The 17408-nt window shown below is 40.0% G+C and overlaps 2 protein-coding genes across 2 annotated transcripts in view; both read right to left on the reverse strand.

Annotated features, from left to right (window-relative positions):
* Window positions 1-2325, reverse strand: part of basp1 (brain abundant, membrane attached signal protein 1) — a 78164-nt gene extending 75839 nt beyond the window's left edge. The window contains exon 1 of the mRNA XM_061731669.1: window positions 2167-2325. The gene's annotated coding sequence lies outside the window, so the exon portion shown is untranslated. The remainder of the gene's footprint in view (window positions 1-2166) is intronic.
* LOC133452180 (unconventional myosin-X-like) overlaps window positions 281-17408 on the reverse strand; it is a 105099-nt gene continuing 87971 nt past the window's right edge. The window contains exon 16 of the mRNA XM_061731401.1: window positions 281-493. Coding sequence (XP_061587385.1) covers window positions 281-493 — 213 coding nt within the window. The remainder of the gene's footprint in view (window positions 494-17408) is intronic.

Raw genomic sequence — 17408 nt, forward strand, 5'->3', positions numbered from 1 at the left:
CCTGCAGCAGCATCACCTGCAGCAGCATCACCTGCAGCTACAGCATCACCTGCAGCAGCATCACCTGCAGCAGCAGCACCTGCAGCTACAGCATCACCTGCAGCTACAGCATCACCTGCAGCAGCAGCATCACCTGCAGCAGCAGCACCTGCAGCTACAGCATCACCTGCAGCAGCATCACCTGCAGCTACAATATCACCTGCAGCAGAATCACCTGCAGCTGCATCACCTGCAGCAGCATCACCTGCAGCAGCATCACCTGCAGCAGCATCACCTGCAGCTACACCATCACCTGCAGCAGCATCACCTTCAGTTTCACCTGCAGCAGCATCACCTGCAGCTGCATCACCTGCAGCAGCATCACCTGCAGCAGCATCACCTGCAGCATCACCTGCAGCAGAATCACCTGCAGCAGCATCACCTTCAGTTTCACCTGCAGCAGCATCACCTGCAGCTGCATCACCTGCAGCAGAATCACCTGCAGCAGCATCACCTGCAGCAGCATCACCGAACAGGCGGGGGCAACAACAGTTATTTAAACACCTGGGACTCAACATGGAAGGGTGTGGGGGCCTCTTTAGGAAACCTCAACTGTTTAATCGTTATCAGTTGATCACAGAAATGAAATATTATTTTAAATTAATGCAAACAGGCGTGGGATGTTGGAGGGGCCGGGGCTTAGACCTTTATGAATCCACTGGTTCCATTTCAAGTCCTGAACAATGTCCAGCAAAACACACTCTCATCACGGTGCAGCATCAAACTGGCATTGAGGCTCTTATTATGGATTTTTATTTTATTTTTTAGGCATGATAAAGACTTTAATTGGTGGGAAATTCAAATTATTATTCATAAAATCTTCCCAAAACACAATAAACGGATTTTACTGCAATTGATTTCAGCTCTTCAGCCCGTGGATCTCCATTCACACAAACCACCATCCATGCATCACAATTTCTTTTGTTACACAACCGGGGAAAATGGGAGGAGGAGAAAAAAAAACACGCCATTTTCGGACACGCAACCCCCGCTGCCGCGAAAAGCTGCGCGTTTCAACGCGACGGTTCGATTCCCCCCCGCAGCAATCCGGTAAAAAATGGACGTTTTAACCACCAGAGCCCAGATCCCTCTTGCTCTCCATCCTATTGATAGGCAAGGTGGCATCTCTCCCATCCACACCCAACGGCCAGTGCGCATGCGCGCCACGCCAAACAAAGGACCAGGGCAATTAACCGGCAGAAGATGCGCGTAAAGTTTGACTGGTCGCAGAAATCAGGTCCGTCTGCACAAAGAGCCATTACACGCGTCCGTGGGGGCGTGGGGGAGGCGTGGGGGGGCCGGGAATCAGGTGGAATCAGTTCTCCATCATCCCCATCCCAACTCCCCCGCATCCATCCCCGCATCCTCCGTCTGAGCGCAATTATAGGGAAATGTGGCATCAATAATTCATCTGAATCGTGACATAATCGTGTTTGGAGACACGGATGTCCGCGTGGATGGTGGAGGGTGGATGGTGTCACACCTCCATCACGCAGAATTAAATAAAAAAGGCTGTAATTTGTGGCTGTGGAACTGTTCATCACGCAAATTAGGGGGTCATGAAATAATAAAGATGATCAATGAATAAAAATGAAGCTTTAAGTGAACCTCTTGAAGTCAAATTGCTGTTTATTTCACTCCAAAGTGGTGAAAACGCAAGGCTGCGCCGGAGCGCGTGTTTTCCAGACTGTACACACCCCTTTTCTTTCGGAGCTCCCTGCACATCTTTTTGCTTAGAAAAAAGAAATGGAGGTAGAAGTTAAAGTTAAATTGTGATTTTTTTTTCTAAATGTTCCAACCCTCTGCTCTTTATGTCGTATCCATCTCCTGCTTTGTTTCATCAAATCTCCGGATCTTTTGTCTGTTTTCCCCGCAGCCCCGCGGCGCGCCGTGCGTCCGCGTCAAGGCGGATTTATGGTTCCGCGTTAAATCGACGCAGAGCCTACGCCGTACGGTGCGCGGCGACGCGCACCGTACGGCGTAGGCTCTGCGTCGATTTAACGCGGAACCATAATTCAGGGGATGGAAAAACACAAAAGGCATTTTTGTTAAAAACAATGAACCCGGAGCCGCTGGGTCTAATGCGGGTTTAATGCGGGTTTAGTGCGGGTCTGATGCGGGTCTTACCGTGGACGCGTGGGTTGCGGCTCCCTCTCTGCTCTCCTCGCACTTTAGTCGCGTCTGCGGCTGTTATTCCCCTGCACGGCTCGGCTCGGCTCGGCTCGATCCTCCGCCTGCGCGCACACGCAACCCCCTTCCTGCGTGCACGCGCCGGCACCGTGCACGCACAGCCCAAAGCTGAAATTTTCCACAGCAAGGATCCTTTCAGCAATAATAGTCTGGTCATGTTAAATAAAAGCGTTTTGGTGCGTTTCTGGAGGCTGATTTTTTTTAATGTAATAAAAACTAAAATTGTGGCAATGTTATTCTGAGAGTCTTAATATTCATGAAACATCCTATTTATAGGAAACGAATCCCGTGTCTCTATGTTGCTTGTGCCAAAACACGTTGGTATCGACTTTCCTCTGCAGAAATGCTTGTTTCTTACTTAGATGTTGAATTTCGCCCAGGATAAGAGCACAGCCTGCATTTCATTGGGGTTTTTTTTCTTTTCTTTTCTTTCAACCCTCCTCTGTCCCGTGTCTCGCTGCCTTGGCGCGCCCCCTGTCCTTCAGAGCGCGCACGGAGACCTGTTGGTCAGGACGCACTTGTTGATGGAGACACTCGCGCGTCTGCCACCTTTATAGTCAGTACTCGAGTTGTAAAAAAAGAAAAATCAGGGGGGATGGTGGATTTTATCATATGGGGACAGATAATTTGTGCTGATTACAAATAATAATATATTACAAATAATAGCAGTGACCAAAACACCTGCAGAAATACTGCATGAATGACATAGCAGCAGTTAAATGCAGCCTTCTGTAAGTTTAAATATCCACTGGGCTTACATCAAATACATCAAAACACAACAATAAAAAACTGTTTTCTGAACTTATCAATATGACTCTGTCCTTCATAGGATAAGTAAAATGGATCACTGCAAAAACTCAAAATCTTAACAAGAATTTGTCTTATTTCTAGTTAAAATGTCTCATTTTAGTAAAAAAAATCTCATTACACTTAAAACAAGACTCATCACTGGAAAAAACAACAATTTTCACCTGTTTCAAGTAGATTTTCACTTGAAATAAGTAGAAAAATCTGCCAGTGGAACAAGATTTTTTTGCTTGTAATAAGAAGATACATCTTGTCCCACTGGCAGATTTTTCTACTTATTTCAAGTAAAAATGTACTTGAAACAGGTGAGAATTGTCAAATAAGTTATTTTTCTGGTGTTATTTTTCTGGTGATGACTCTAAATGTTGAAATAGCAGTAAAACCACATTCATTGATGAAATGACATAAGGGATGGAAAGGGGGGATGGCAGTTTTACAGGGGGATGATTTGGACCGTTTTTATTTCAGGGGGGGATGCCATCCCCCCTCATCCCCCCTCAACTCGAGTACTGCTCATAGTTTGAATATTCAGTACATGTATGAAGATATGTAAACATTATGTGCCATTACGACACAAACAGTAATAGTACATTAGGACATTTTATTTTTATAGCAATAAATCAATTAAGCTTATGTAAAACTGGCTGTATGGTTGTCAGTACAGTGATGAACCATCTTATGTACGCAGATGGTCGTGTGATTTTTAGCCCGAGCTTAGCTGATTTGCAGCAGCTCCTTAATGTGTTTTCTGTGTACGGGGAGCAACAGGATGTAAAGTATAACGAGTCAAAAAGTGTTATTATGATCTGCAGAACCGTGGAAGATAGACATATGACTTTTCCTGACTTTAAACTGTCAGGTAATGTTCTGAATATCTGTAGTGAAGTGAAATATCTTGGCCACGTGATCACAGATCAACTGACAGATGGCGAGGACATTTATCGTCAGTGTTGTGTGTTGTATGTGCAAGCAAATGTACAGGACTGTCTCAGAAAATTAGAATATTGTGATTTTCTGTAATGCAATTACAAACAAAAATGTCATACATTCTGGATTACAAATCAACTGAAATATTGCAAGCCTTTTATTATTTTAATATTGCTGATCATGGCTTACAGCTTAAGAAAACTCAAATATCCTATCTCAAAAAAATTGAATATTCTGGGAATCTTAATCTTAAACTGTAAACCATAATCAGCAATATTAAAATAATAAAAGGCTTGCAATATTTCAGTTAATTTGTAATGAATCCAGAATGTATGACTTTTTTGTTTTTTTAATTGCATTACAGAAAATAAAGAACTTTATCACAATATTCTAATTTTCTGAGACAGTCCTGTATTGTCACGTAAATTTGGTTGTTGTACTGTTGGAGTGAAGTTGACTCTGTTCAAAGCGTATTGTTCACCTCTGTACACGGCACATCTGTGGCTGAACTATAAAAAGCCTTCAGAGACTGCAAGTGATACAATGATGCTCTAAGGATATTGTTAAAAAGCCCCAGATGGACCAGCGCGAGTGAGATGTTTGTTAGTGCTGGAGTGAACACACTGCAGTCTGTTTTGAGAAATGTAATGTACAGGTTTATCCGTCGGTTAAATCATTCTGATAATCAAATTGTTGTGGTACCGGTGAACATTAGCAAGAAAACCAACTGTTGCAGTCGTCCAAACGATATGACACAAAAGCATGAATAATTACCTCCAGATCATTTTTGGAAACAACTGTTCTTAGTTTAGAGATATTTCTTAAATGGTCAAAACGTCCTCCTCAGCTGTTTGGAGTTTTGTTCTAATGACATTTCTTTGTCAAAGACAACACCAAGATTTCTTAGGCTAGGCTTAAATGAGACACTCAAATCTCGTAGATGTACAGATTGTTTTTAGGTATTCTGTTCATAATTATAACACTAGAGGTTCCAGTCAGCTCAAATTACCAATTCCAAGGACCAATCATCTTAAGAGATATTTTATTTATAGATCAGTGACTTTGTGGAGTAACCTGCCTCAAAACCTCTGCTGCATAGACAACAAATTAACTTTTAAAAATAATCTTTAAGTCTACTTAACATTGTAATTGTTTTGTTGTTTGTTTGTTCTTTTTGCATTGTGTATTATTTATTAGTTTTCTTTTCTATAATGTAATTTTATCTAGTATCAAACTAGTCATTGTGCAATGAGTTAAATCATATGATCACTTTGCATTTGCAATTGTATAATTCTGTATGTTTCCTTTTTTTTTTGTGGACCCCAGGAAGACTAGCTGGTTGCTATGGCACCAGCTAATGGGGATCCTTAATAAAATCTAAATCTAAATCCTAGAAACTGGCTGATAGCTGGAAGGACATCATCAGGACCAATCACCCGCACTTCAGTTTTATTCAGTTCAGCTGCAGAGAATTTACTCCGAGCCACTGTTTTATCTGTGCAAGGCACTCCATCAAGGAATTCAATTTCTGGATCTCAGAGGCCTTAAAAGTACAGCTGGATATCGTCTGCAAATAAATGGTATGAAACTCCAGCAAACTCCTGGATTTTCTTACCCAACGGGGTAACATATAATAAAAACAAAAGTGGACCCAAAACAGAACCCTGAGGTACTCCGCACAGCAAATCAGCAGAGCCAGACAGGAACTGGTTTGCTGAAACACTAAAGTTCCTACCTGAAAAATAGGAAATGAACCAGGACAGAACCGGCCCAGACATTCCAACCAAATCCCTCAGTCTTCTTAGCAAGATTTCATGGTTGACGGTGTCAAATGAGGAAAGATCCAACAGGATCAGAACAGTGCATTTCCCAGAGTCTGCAGACATCACTAGATCACTAGATCCCTTGAGCAGGGCAGTTTCTGTACAATGATGCTTACGGAAACCAGATTGAAAAGGGTCAAATGTCGGATGGGTTTATTGTTTATTTGAAGCGATTCACTGTTCTGATGGAAAAAATCATTTAACAAAAGCTTTCTGGACTGGAGTCTGTTTTTTTTTCCATCTGGAGTCAGATTAATGAAATGATTTAATGTTTTCTGTACATTTGAATTATCTCGATGTGAACCAAACCAAACTCGCAGCAAAAAGAAGATCTCTGGAGATGCACATCCGGACGAGGCTGGGAAACATTAGACTACAGTCTCATTTTGTTTCCATCGGTTCCCAGTTGGACAGGCTGTAAATGGAAACGGTTGGAAGTGCAGCTTCTCCTCTGAGAAGTGGCGGTCCAGCTGGACGGATCCAAGGACGGAGAAGAATCATCTGCAAATAACATTTTATAGCAATAACATGCATGAAATACAATACAGGACTGTCTCAGAAAATTAGAATATTGTGATAAAGTTCTTTATTTTCTGTTATGCAATTAAAAAAACAAAAATGTCATACATTCTGGATTCATTACAAATCAACTGAAATATTGCAAGCTTTTTATTATTTTACTATTGCTGATTATGGCTTACAGTTTAAGATTAAGATTCCCAGAATATTAAATTTTTTTGAGATAGGATATTTGAGTTTTCTTAAACTGTAAGCCATAATCAGCAATATTAAAATAATAAAAGGCTTGCAATATTTCAGTTGATTTGTAATGAATCCAGAATGTATAACATTTTTGTTTTTGTAATTGCATTACAGAAAATCACAATATTCAAATTTTCTGAGACAGTCCTGTATATTCCAAAGGATTTCCCCTTTTTCTGTCACTCGGATGGATTTTGAACTCATCTTCGTTCATATATTGAATATTTATCTGACTGAATAACCGTTAAAAATACCTGATAAAACACGTGTGTGAAATGGCAATAAATTATATGATCTATCTATCTATCTATCTATCTATCTATCTATCTATCTATCTATCTATCTATCTATCTATCTATCTATCTATCTATCTATCTATCTATCTATCTATCTATCTATCTATCTATCTATCTATCTATCTATCTATCTATCTATCTATCTATCTATCTATCTATCTATCTATCTATCTATCTATCTATCTATCTATCTATCTATCTATCTATCTATCTATCTGGATGACGGTAATTTAAATGTCTCTCCTGCAGTACCCACCACCCGCCGCTGGGTGTCGGTGTTGGAAAAGATTTGAGTGATTGAGCTTCAGCAGCCACATCACTCTCTGCAGCTCCTCCTATATCTTTTCAGAGAAGACTCTTTTATAAGGAGAAAAGTGAAAACTATATATATATATTAAGACTTATTGTTCCATTTTTAAACGTTGTTCTGACAACTTCTTAGTTCAGGCTTTATGAGTTTTAGTTGTTTTAAACTGGCTCCTAAAATCCTTTCTTTTTAGTAGGACATTCACTAAAAATATGAAAAGAAAAGCAATTTCCTTCGGTATGTTCACTTATATTTCTCCTTCAGAAATCAGACGTTGGTGCAGGTCTGGAGGGGAGACGTTCACACAGTCCAGACGGGTTTAATGGCTCCAGAACCTCCTGATTCAGGACTGAAGCTGCAGTCTGTCACCAGCACCTCAGCTGGATTCCCATGGTTAATTCATCATTAATCTCTTCTCCATCACAGCTGGTTTCACTCATTTATTTCCTGTTTTATCTTCTTCTGTGAAGCTCTTTGGTCTAAAAGCGTTACAATGCTGACTTGACTCGCTAAGACCCAGAGGTGTCAAGTAACGAAGTACAAATACTTCGTTACCTTACTTAAGTAGAAATGTTGGTTATCTATACTTCACTGGAGTAATTGTTTTTCAGACGACTTTTTACTTTTACTCCTTACATTTTCACACAATTATCTGTACTTTTTACTCCTTACATTTTAAAAACAGCCTCGTTACTCTATTTCATTTCGGCCTATAATAAAAACTATCCAGTTAAATTGCTCCATCCTGATAGAGTGAATTTGGTTGTGGTTGTTTCAGATGTTCTTGTCCAGTTTTGTTCTTACATCCGTTCCCTCAGATTCCTGCAACTAAACTTCGATGTACATTCCAATAAAGGTTAGGATAAATGATAACATGCCTCTGAAGTTTGACTTTTTGCACCATTACAATACTTATAGGCAACTAGTCATCATATCTGCTGCTCTCTGAAACACATGTTAATGCTCAATAGTACACATATATGCTTCTTTAATATATTTACATTATACTAAGATTCATTTATTTTCAATGGCTTTTGTCCTTAATGGCTTTTTCCCCCTTACATTACTTTTACTTTTATACTTTAAGTAGTTTTGAAACCAGTACTTTTATACTTTTACTTCGGGCCGGTACTGAGTTCTGTAGCCTTCAGCTCCACCAGAGACGTCTGGAACATCCAGAACCTCCATCTGTTTTACATCGTTCAGCTCCAGGTGTCCCCAGAGGACGAGGAAAGACGTTTGTTTCATGAAGTTAAAGGTCTGCTCTGCGTTAAGCTAACCGTCTCCACGAGGACGTCTCCATTCGCTGGAGGGAAGAGGAAAAGCTTTAAACTCCGCCAACGCTACCTGGCGCTATTTGATCACGGTCGCCATGGCAACACAGCCTTGGTCCCTGAGAAGTTGGCCGGCCATCTCCGGAGGTTGACGACCCGTGGTCTTACGCCATCTCCTGCAGACTTGTGTAGCAACTAGGGCTGGGCAATATATCGAATATACTCGATGTATCGCGGCTTCTACTCTGTGCGATGTACAAAATTACTATATCGTGAATATTCAAGTCCGCAGGCATTAAATTGCAGGTTTTTTCTCACTCTTTCTCATCTCGTCTCGTCTTGTCTCTCCTTCACAGAGACATAAAACAAGCGCACCTACTTACATACGTCAGTCACGTGCGTTTGACTAAGTTGTGATTTCCCCCTTTTCGCATGAAAGTTTAAAATTAGCATATATTAATGCAGTATGAACAAGAATGTTTTAATGTAGAAATATAGAATCATCATACTGGTGGGATTGTATGCAAAGTGTTAATTCAAGGCTAAGGCAAAATATCGAGATATATATCGTGTATCGTGACATGGCCTAAAAATATTGCGATATTAATAAAAGGCCATATCGCCCAGCCCTAGCAACCCTCGTTACCAGAGCTGCAGACGGCTGCCGGAACCACCACGACCTCCGTCCCCATCTCCGCTTCGGGTTACCATCATTTCAGAACTCCTGCATCTGTTTCGGACCGTTAAGGTCTCCAGACCGCTTCTCCGCACGGTCTGGACCCTGTTGAATGTTTCAAAAGCAGCTAAAGACCCTCTTACTTATGGCACTTTTCCACTGGTACCCACTCAGCCCGGCTCGGTTCTCCTCCACTAAGTTTGGTTCTTTCTCACTAGGGGTCTAACGTCCTGAGTAGATACTTTCCTGTAAGTACTCTGTCGAGGTTCTAAGCGGCTGAGTTGGCTGTATCTGACATCATCCGACAGGTTATTCAAACCCTGGTATTATCACACCTTGACTACTGCTCAGTTATCTGGTCAAGTGCAGCTAAAAAAGATATAAACAAACTTCAGATAGTGCAGAACAGAGCAGCTCGCCTTGCAGTCCGGTGTTCTATGAGAAAGGGTGTTGACCAAATGCATTATGATCTTGCTTGGATGAAAGTAGAGGACAGATTAACACACAATTTACTAACATTATTCAGGAACGGGCCGCTCGGTGGTGCAGTGGGTTAAGCAGCGGCCCATAAACTGAGGCTACAGTCCTCCTCCTGCAGCGGTCGCAGGTTTGAATCCCGGCCTGCGCACCTTTGCTGCGTGTCTTCCCCATTCTTTCTCTCTACCCCTTTCCAGTTTGCATCTCCAATAAAGGGCCACTAGAGCCCAAAAAAATCTTTAAAAAAAAAAAAAAAACATTATTCAGGAACATAACTGTCATGAGCACAGGACAAGACAAGTTAGCTGGGGTCATATTTCTATTCCATTACCGAGATCAAATTCAATGAAAAGAACTTGTATGTACAGGGCCATCTCACAGTGGAACAGGTTGCCATTTACCATAACTAAAGCAACAAGCAGAGACAGTTTCAAAAAGCAACTAAAAAGGTTATTTTTGGGTACAGACATAAACAATGGTTAATATATATGTTTGATATACATTTTGTGATTTATTGTTTGGAATATACAGCTCAATGTAGTTGCAGGTTGTGATGGTTACCACTACAGTGATGTTGCTGGTGTAATGATGTGGGTGGGATGTGGTGGTGGTGGGGGGGGGGGGGGGTTAATGGAGTGATGTAATTGTATTTACTTATGTATTTAGTTATGTATTCATACATAACTAATTGGTCGGGGGGTTGGAGTCAGATGTCTGAGTCAGGATGTGACATCATTTGAAGAGCGACGAAAACCTCGCCGCTTGAAGCTTTTCTCATTTTTATATATGATATTGAACACAAGCCACAGACCAAGCAGCAGATAAACCACCTCCTCCAGGTTCTACATCACAGCAGCTTCTTTCCAACCTCCTACTTCTGATCCAGGTGCTGGATTGTAGTGGAAAAGAAACTGGGCCGAGTTGAGTCGAGCCGAGTAGGTGCTGGTGGAAAAGCGCCAGACAGGCTTTTAATTAGACTCGTGGTTTGCAGTGTGTGCTTCCTCTGTTTTATACTTGTGTCTTATCTCTTTATGCGTGACCTTTGCACTCCGTGGATTTTAACCTGTGAAAAGTTCTGCAGACATAAACACTGTGGTGTGTAAACAAGGCTGATTCTGGAGTAAGATGAGGCTCTGCCCGTCTGCAGACCTTCACCTCCGTTTCATCCGTTTCAAGGGTTTCTCTCCGTCACATTTAGCGCAGCAGAGGAAAATACTAAGACAGTACACGGGGGTGATTGATTGACAGCTGCAAGCTGCAGGGGTTTCCCTCCCAGGCCTGCAGGGGCCTGACAGACGGCTCTGCAAATAGACATCTGGCTTAACAGCAGGACAAAAAGGCCAGTAATCACATGCGGTATCACAGGAAAACAAAAGGAACCGTCACTCTGATAAAAAGGGCCAGACCATTTAAATAACAAAAAGAAAAAAGTGCTAAAGAGCAAAGGAAGTGTGAGCTAGGAGCGTCGGGGGTGAACTTCTCTGGCGGTTTAAAATCCACGGCTTGCAGACTATTCACACTCAGGGTTTCCCTCAGCTTCTAACCATGAACTAAGACGCGTCTGGGACGTGGACAAATGTACTTCCTGCCCTTCAAAATAAGATATTGTATGTTGCAGCCTGGCAGACACTTCTACACCAAGGTAGTACGAGTCCACGGATGTGTGTTCCTGAGAGAGTCTTCTTCCTGATATCAACTTTTTCTTGTGTTCGGAGCCGGGAACAGAGATAGTTTGCATAAATATCAGTAAAACGTTCCTGCTCAATATTTATCAACTCCAACTCACACAAGACAAACTACATCGTCAATTCTGAGAGACATAAACTCAGCAGGTCCGGCTACAGCATTGCAGAAGGGAAGCCACACTTCCACCCACACCCCTTTTCCACCGAACCGGTTTCAGGGCTGGTTCTGGTTCTGGACCAGTACTGAGTTTGAAACCAGGCTTTCTGTTTCCACCGACAAAGAACTGGCTCCGGGCCAGAAGAACCGGTTCCAAGGTAGCACCAACTCTTTGTTGGACTCGAGCAGGGGTCGGCAACCCGTGGCTCCAGAGCCGCATGCAGCTCTTTAGCGCCGCCCTAGTGGCGCCCTGGAGTTTTTTCAAAAATTTTTGAACTTTTTTTTTCCTTTTTTTTTCTTTTTTCCTTTTTCCTTCTTTTTTCTTTTTTTCTTTTTTCTCCTTTTTTTTAAATTTTTTTCTCTTTTTTTTCTTTTTTCTTCTTTTTTGTCTTTTTTCTTTTTTTCTTCTTTTTTTTCTTTTTTTCCTTTTTTTCTTTTTTTTCTCTTTTTTTCTTTTTTCTTCTTTTTTGTCTTTTTTCTTTTTTTCTTCTTTTTTCCTTTTTTTCCCTTTTTTCTCTTGTTTCTCTTTTTTCCTTTATTTCGTCTTTTTTTCCTTTTTTTCTCCTTTTTTCTTCCTTTTTCCCTTCCTTTTTAATCTCAATATTTCTACTTTTTTCTCGACATTTCAACTTTTTTCTCGACATTTCGACTTTTTTCTCGACATTTGGACTTTTTTCTCAAAGTGCATAATGAAAAATGTGTTGTCTTCATTCTAAGGCTTATACAAGACTTTTATTTTTTTGCGGCTCCAGACATATTTATTTTTTGTGTTTTTGGTCCAATATGGCTCTTTCAACATTTATGGTTGCCGACCCCTGGACTAGAGGAAAGAACCACTTACGTAAACGGAGGGGGTGGAGTTATTAACACCAACAGCAATAGCGAGACTGGAAGACGGAGACATTTTCAAATAAGAATGAATCTGGATGCAGCAAAGCATCATGGGAGGAGGAGACAACCTGTCTTTTAGAGATGTGTCCACGGAGGAGCTACGTGGACCAAGTCCTATTAAAGCAGATACCTGGTTGTTGCTGCAACTTTCACGCAAACACAACGGCGTAACTGATGTTTGCAGAGACGTAACTGACATTACGTTGACCAGCACTGGCCCAGAACCAGCCCTGGAACCGGTTTGGTGGAAAGGGGACAGGCTACCAGTGTCTGGTGGTGAAATTAGGCCGCGAGGAACACGATAACCACGAGTATAATAAATAAATGACTGTGTCTCTTCTTCACTTCTGTTGTGACTTCTTTTCTCACGTTCGCCCCGTCGTCCTTCTTGCTTGATACCGGCTGGAGGAAGTCTGCTTGGACTGGACGGAGAGAAGGCTCCTAACCCCCCCCCCGCTCACAGTATCTCCGATCTTTAGCACAAGTTCAAAAAGGCCACAGGAAATGTTTGTCTTCCTCATCCTGTTTGGGGAGTTAAAGATGCTGGCGAAGAATCAGGAGGCATCTTTTATTTATAAATAATCAGCCCGAGGACACGAGGATGGTTCAGGGACTTTACAGCTCCGACCCGTAGCACATCTATTATCTCCTCCAGGTTCTACATCTTTAGTGTTGTTGTCTTCTTTGTTTAGATACACAATCAAATACGTCACAGCAGCTTCACTCCAACCTCCTACTTCTGCTCCAGGTGATGGATTGTAGTGGAAAAGAAACCAGGCCGAGTTGAGATGAGTAGAGCCGAGTAGGTGCTGGTGGAAAAGTGCCATAAGCGAGCCCTGATTGGCTGAGTCTACAGGTGAGTATCGAGCTCTGATTGGCCGGGTTTCTGCAGGTTCTCTGGACATATTTTCCTCAGAATATGAACAACCGGCTCCGTTAATGAACCAGGCTGTAAACTGCTTCCTTCTGCTGCAAACATGCACCTGGGTTGGTACGTGGAGGTCGGTGGTCCCCAGTGGTCCCCTGAGGACCTGCAGCTTCTCCTACTTCCTGTTTGACCCCAACCTGAAGGTTTGAACGCTGCACTTGGTCATGAGCGGGAAACTCTGACCTTTTAGTCTCTGGTAGAAAAAATGGACCAATCGAAACGATCCCCAGCTTATGATGTGCACTTCAAAATTCAAGTCCAAATTAAAGCTGCAAGCAGCGATGAAACAGGCCTCGCGCGTGCAATTTTCACCAACAAAGGTCAAGGACTCAAAACCATATCCGATGACTCTTTATATTAAACCATTCAAAAGTTATGGCAGAAAGTAGGAACTATTAAATATGGACCAATCAGATGAAGGGGGGGCGCGCTTTTTGGCGTCTATCGTCGCCACGGTAACGCTTTTGACTGAGAAAAGTAATGTCCATCGTCGCAGGATTGAGACGCACATTTTGATGTATAACACACCTGGGTGCACGTTATGGTTCGGGCCACATTAACGGACGAAGAAATGGCATAAATTGCACCAAAATTACACGATTAATTCAAAATGGCCGACTTCCTGTTCGGTTTCGGCCATGGCGCCAAGAGACTTTTCTTTAAGTTGCGACATGATACAGGTGTGTACCAATTTTTGTGCAGGAACGTCAAACCGTATTGTGGGGCTTGAGGCATGACATTTTCTAGGGGGCGCCGTGGAGCCATTTTGCCACTGCCATTAATGCAAACTATCACATTTTTCGACAGGCCTGGCTTGCATGCAAAATTTGGTGACTTTTGGGGCACGTTTAGGGGGAAAAAAAGGCCCTCATTTCGTCAGAAGAAAGAAAAACAAGAAAAACTCCTACAGATACAATAGGGCCTTCGCACTGTCAGTACTCGGGCCCTAAAAAGTATTTCTGGTTGATTTTAAAGACTTGGACCAAACAGGGACTTCCTAACCAACCAGAAGTGTTTGCATGCGTCATGTTTCAGCTGAATGTGGTCATGTGACTGCAGCCGACGCTTCCTTGGTGCCCGTTTTCCTGCGGCTGAGGTTGTTCATCTCCTCTCTCAGTCACTGGATCGATTGTTTCCTTCAACCTTGTGCTTTTAGAGTCACGCAAGTTCTGAACCAGCCCCGATACAAAGATATCCCAGTAAACATGTGAGGGTTTCTGAACCTCCGGAAGTCCTCCGGGTTACAAACAGAGATGTTCAGACGGCTGGAAGAGAGAAGAGAAGAAAGCTGACGTCTGTTTTCAGAACCTTCCTCTCGTGTCTTTTTTTTTTATTACTTTATTAAAATGACAATTACAATAGTTATCAAGAAGTCTTTGAACAATCCTTGACAGAAGGCTTTTCAGTCACATTTGTTCAAGTTAGCATGTTTAAATATTCCTTCTGGTGTCCATCTTTGCAGGAACAAGTCCATTCTCAGCTGCAGCTTTAGCTGTCATGTGCTCCATAACAGTCTCATCTTCCACTGAGTTCTTGTTGGTGAGAGTGTCTTCTTACAGCCTTTCTTGCAATCATTAAAGTATACGTAGTATATATCTCTTGTCCCTGCTTGTTACAGGAATTGTCCAGGAATACTCCCAGTACAAATAGCATAGGATCCAATCTCCTCCTTTACATCTTGCGAAAACCTTTTCAGTACTGGACAGTCGCAGAAGATGTGAATGTGAATGTGAATGATCACCAACCAACCCACACTTCCTCCAACAAAGTGGAGATACTGGATGTTTATAAAAGGTTGAGACTACTAGTGGGGTCCTAAAATATCTGACTTTTGTTTTCCAGTCGAATTCTTTCCATACGTTACTGTTGATACCAGAATGGCAATTCAAACACACATCCTCCCAGATCCCATCCTCTATTATCACATAATTTCAAGCTCCCATTTTCCTTTACATCAAGTGTATTATCAGACATATCACATGATATATTACCATAAATATGTGAGACATGATTCTTAGTTGGTATGCATTTCTCAATTACCATAATAAAATAATTTTCAATATTTGTGGGGTCTCTTCTAATCTTTCCCCACTCTGTGTGAGACTGAATTTAGTCTCTAAGTTGTAAATATCGAAAAAATCTTTTGGTTTTGGAGTCTGCAACTGAGAAAAGTGTTTGAATTTGTTGCCTTCAAATAGTTGGTTACTTGTTTTCAGGCCATTACAGCCCCAGCGTTTGAATCCACTGTCCCACACTGATTGGGAAACCTCTTGTGTCTTTTAATCAATGTCCTCTAAAGTCAATTCAAATGTAACTGAAGGAAGCCGCGGCCTCGTCCCAGAGGACGATCCCTCCTAACGGAGGTGAGAGCTGGACGGAGGCCTGCGGAGGTTTGGTCTGGAGGTGGAAGCAGGAGTTTGGTTTTTCAGCACAGAAATAACATCATAGATGATCAAGTTCCCTTTGTTTGAAGGACTTGTGTGCGTGTGCATGATGAGCTGTGTGATTGATTCACACTATTTGACTGCATGAATCTCTGTTTCTGTCACTGCAACCCTCTAACGCCACACGTATCATAGCTGATGATGAAGTGGTGAGAAATCCATCCAAATATATATATAAATAACCACTAAAAGCTATATATATATATATATATATATATATATATATATATATATATATATATATATATATATGTATGTAATTGTATTTTATATCTAATTGTATTATATACTATATATATAATACAATTATATAGTATTATTTAATTGTATTATTGTATTATACTATATTTTTACTCAAAAATACTATAAAATACTAAATACTATATATATAATAACATTATATAGTATTATATTAATTATATCTAATAATTATAATTGTATTATAATTGAATTATTGTATTATATTATATTTCATTAAAAAATTGTTAAAGACTTTCTCATTTTAATACATAAACCTTATGTATGTATATGTATGTATATATATATATATATATATATATATATATATATATATATGTGAATATATGTATATATTGATATATATATATATGTATGTTTATATATATATATATATATATATATATATATATATATATATATATATATATATATATATATATATATATATATATATATATATATATAGTATATGTATATATAAGGGGGGCTGAACTTGATAAGCTTTGCTTCCTTCAGCTCCTTTTTGAACTTTCACTTCATCGTAATGTGCTTTTTTTATAATAGATATATAATTATATATACTGTTTGTTTTATGCTTGTGCATGTTTGAGAAAAATAAAAATCAAATCAAATCAAATCAAAAATCAAATGGGTTGAGATGTTTCTCAACTATGTCCAGCTTTTCTGACTTTTTGTGGTGTTTTTTTAATCTTATCATAGATTAAAGTGATTATAGGTAAGATAATACCCGAATATGAGATGCTTTTTTAAGTATTTGAGGATTTAAAAAAATTACAATTAGTGAGCTTGTAACTGATTTTTTTAGATATGTAATATTTGCAGATGATACCAATTTGTTTTGCTCTGGTACAAATTTAAGGGAATTTTTGTATTGTGAAAAAAAGAGAAAAAAGGAAAAAAAGACGAAATAAAGGAAAAAAGAAGAAAAAAAAGAAAAAAGGAAAAAAAGAAGAAAAAAAAAATAAATAAAAAAAGAACAAAAAGAGAAAGAAACGAAAAAATATAAAAAAAGAAAAAAATAGAAAAAACAAAAAAGAAGGAAAAAACGAAAAAAGAAAAAAAAGAAAAAACGAAAAAAAAAGGTCAAACATTTTTGAAAAAGCTCCAGGGAGTCACTAGCTCTAGAGCCGCGGGTTGCTGACCCCTGGTCTAGATATATATATTTATTTTATTTGTTTTTAATTTCATTTTATTGATCTATTTTTCAGTTATTTTATTTTTATACCACGCACTGACTGGAGAGCACTTTTAATTTCGTTGTCTATCTATCTATCTATCTATCTATCTATCTATCTATCTATCTATCTATCTATCTATCTATCTATCTATCTATCTATCTATCTATCTATCTATCTATCTATCTATCTATCTATCTATCTATCTATCTATCTATCTATCTATCTATCTATCTATCTATCTATCTATCTATCTATCTATCTATCTATCTATCTCCAGCAGGAGGAG

This window comes from Cololabis saira, chromosome 10 (assembly GCF_033807715.1).
Source record: "Cololabis saira isolate AMF1-May2022 chromosome 10, fColSai1.1, whole genome shotgun sequence".
Lineage (NCBI taxonomy): Eukaryota > Metazoa > Chordata > Actinopteri > Beloniformes > Belonidae > Cololabis > Cololabis saira.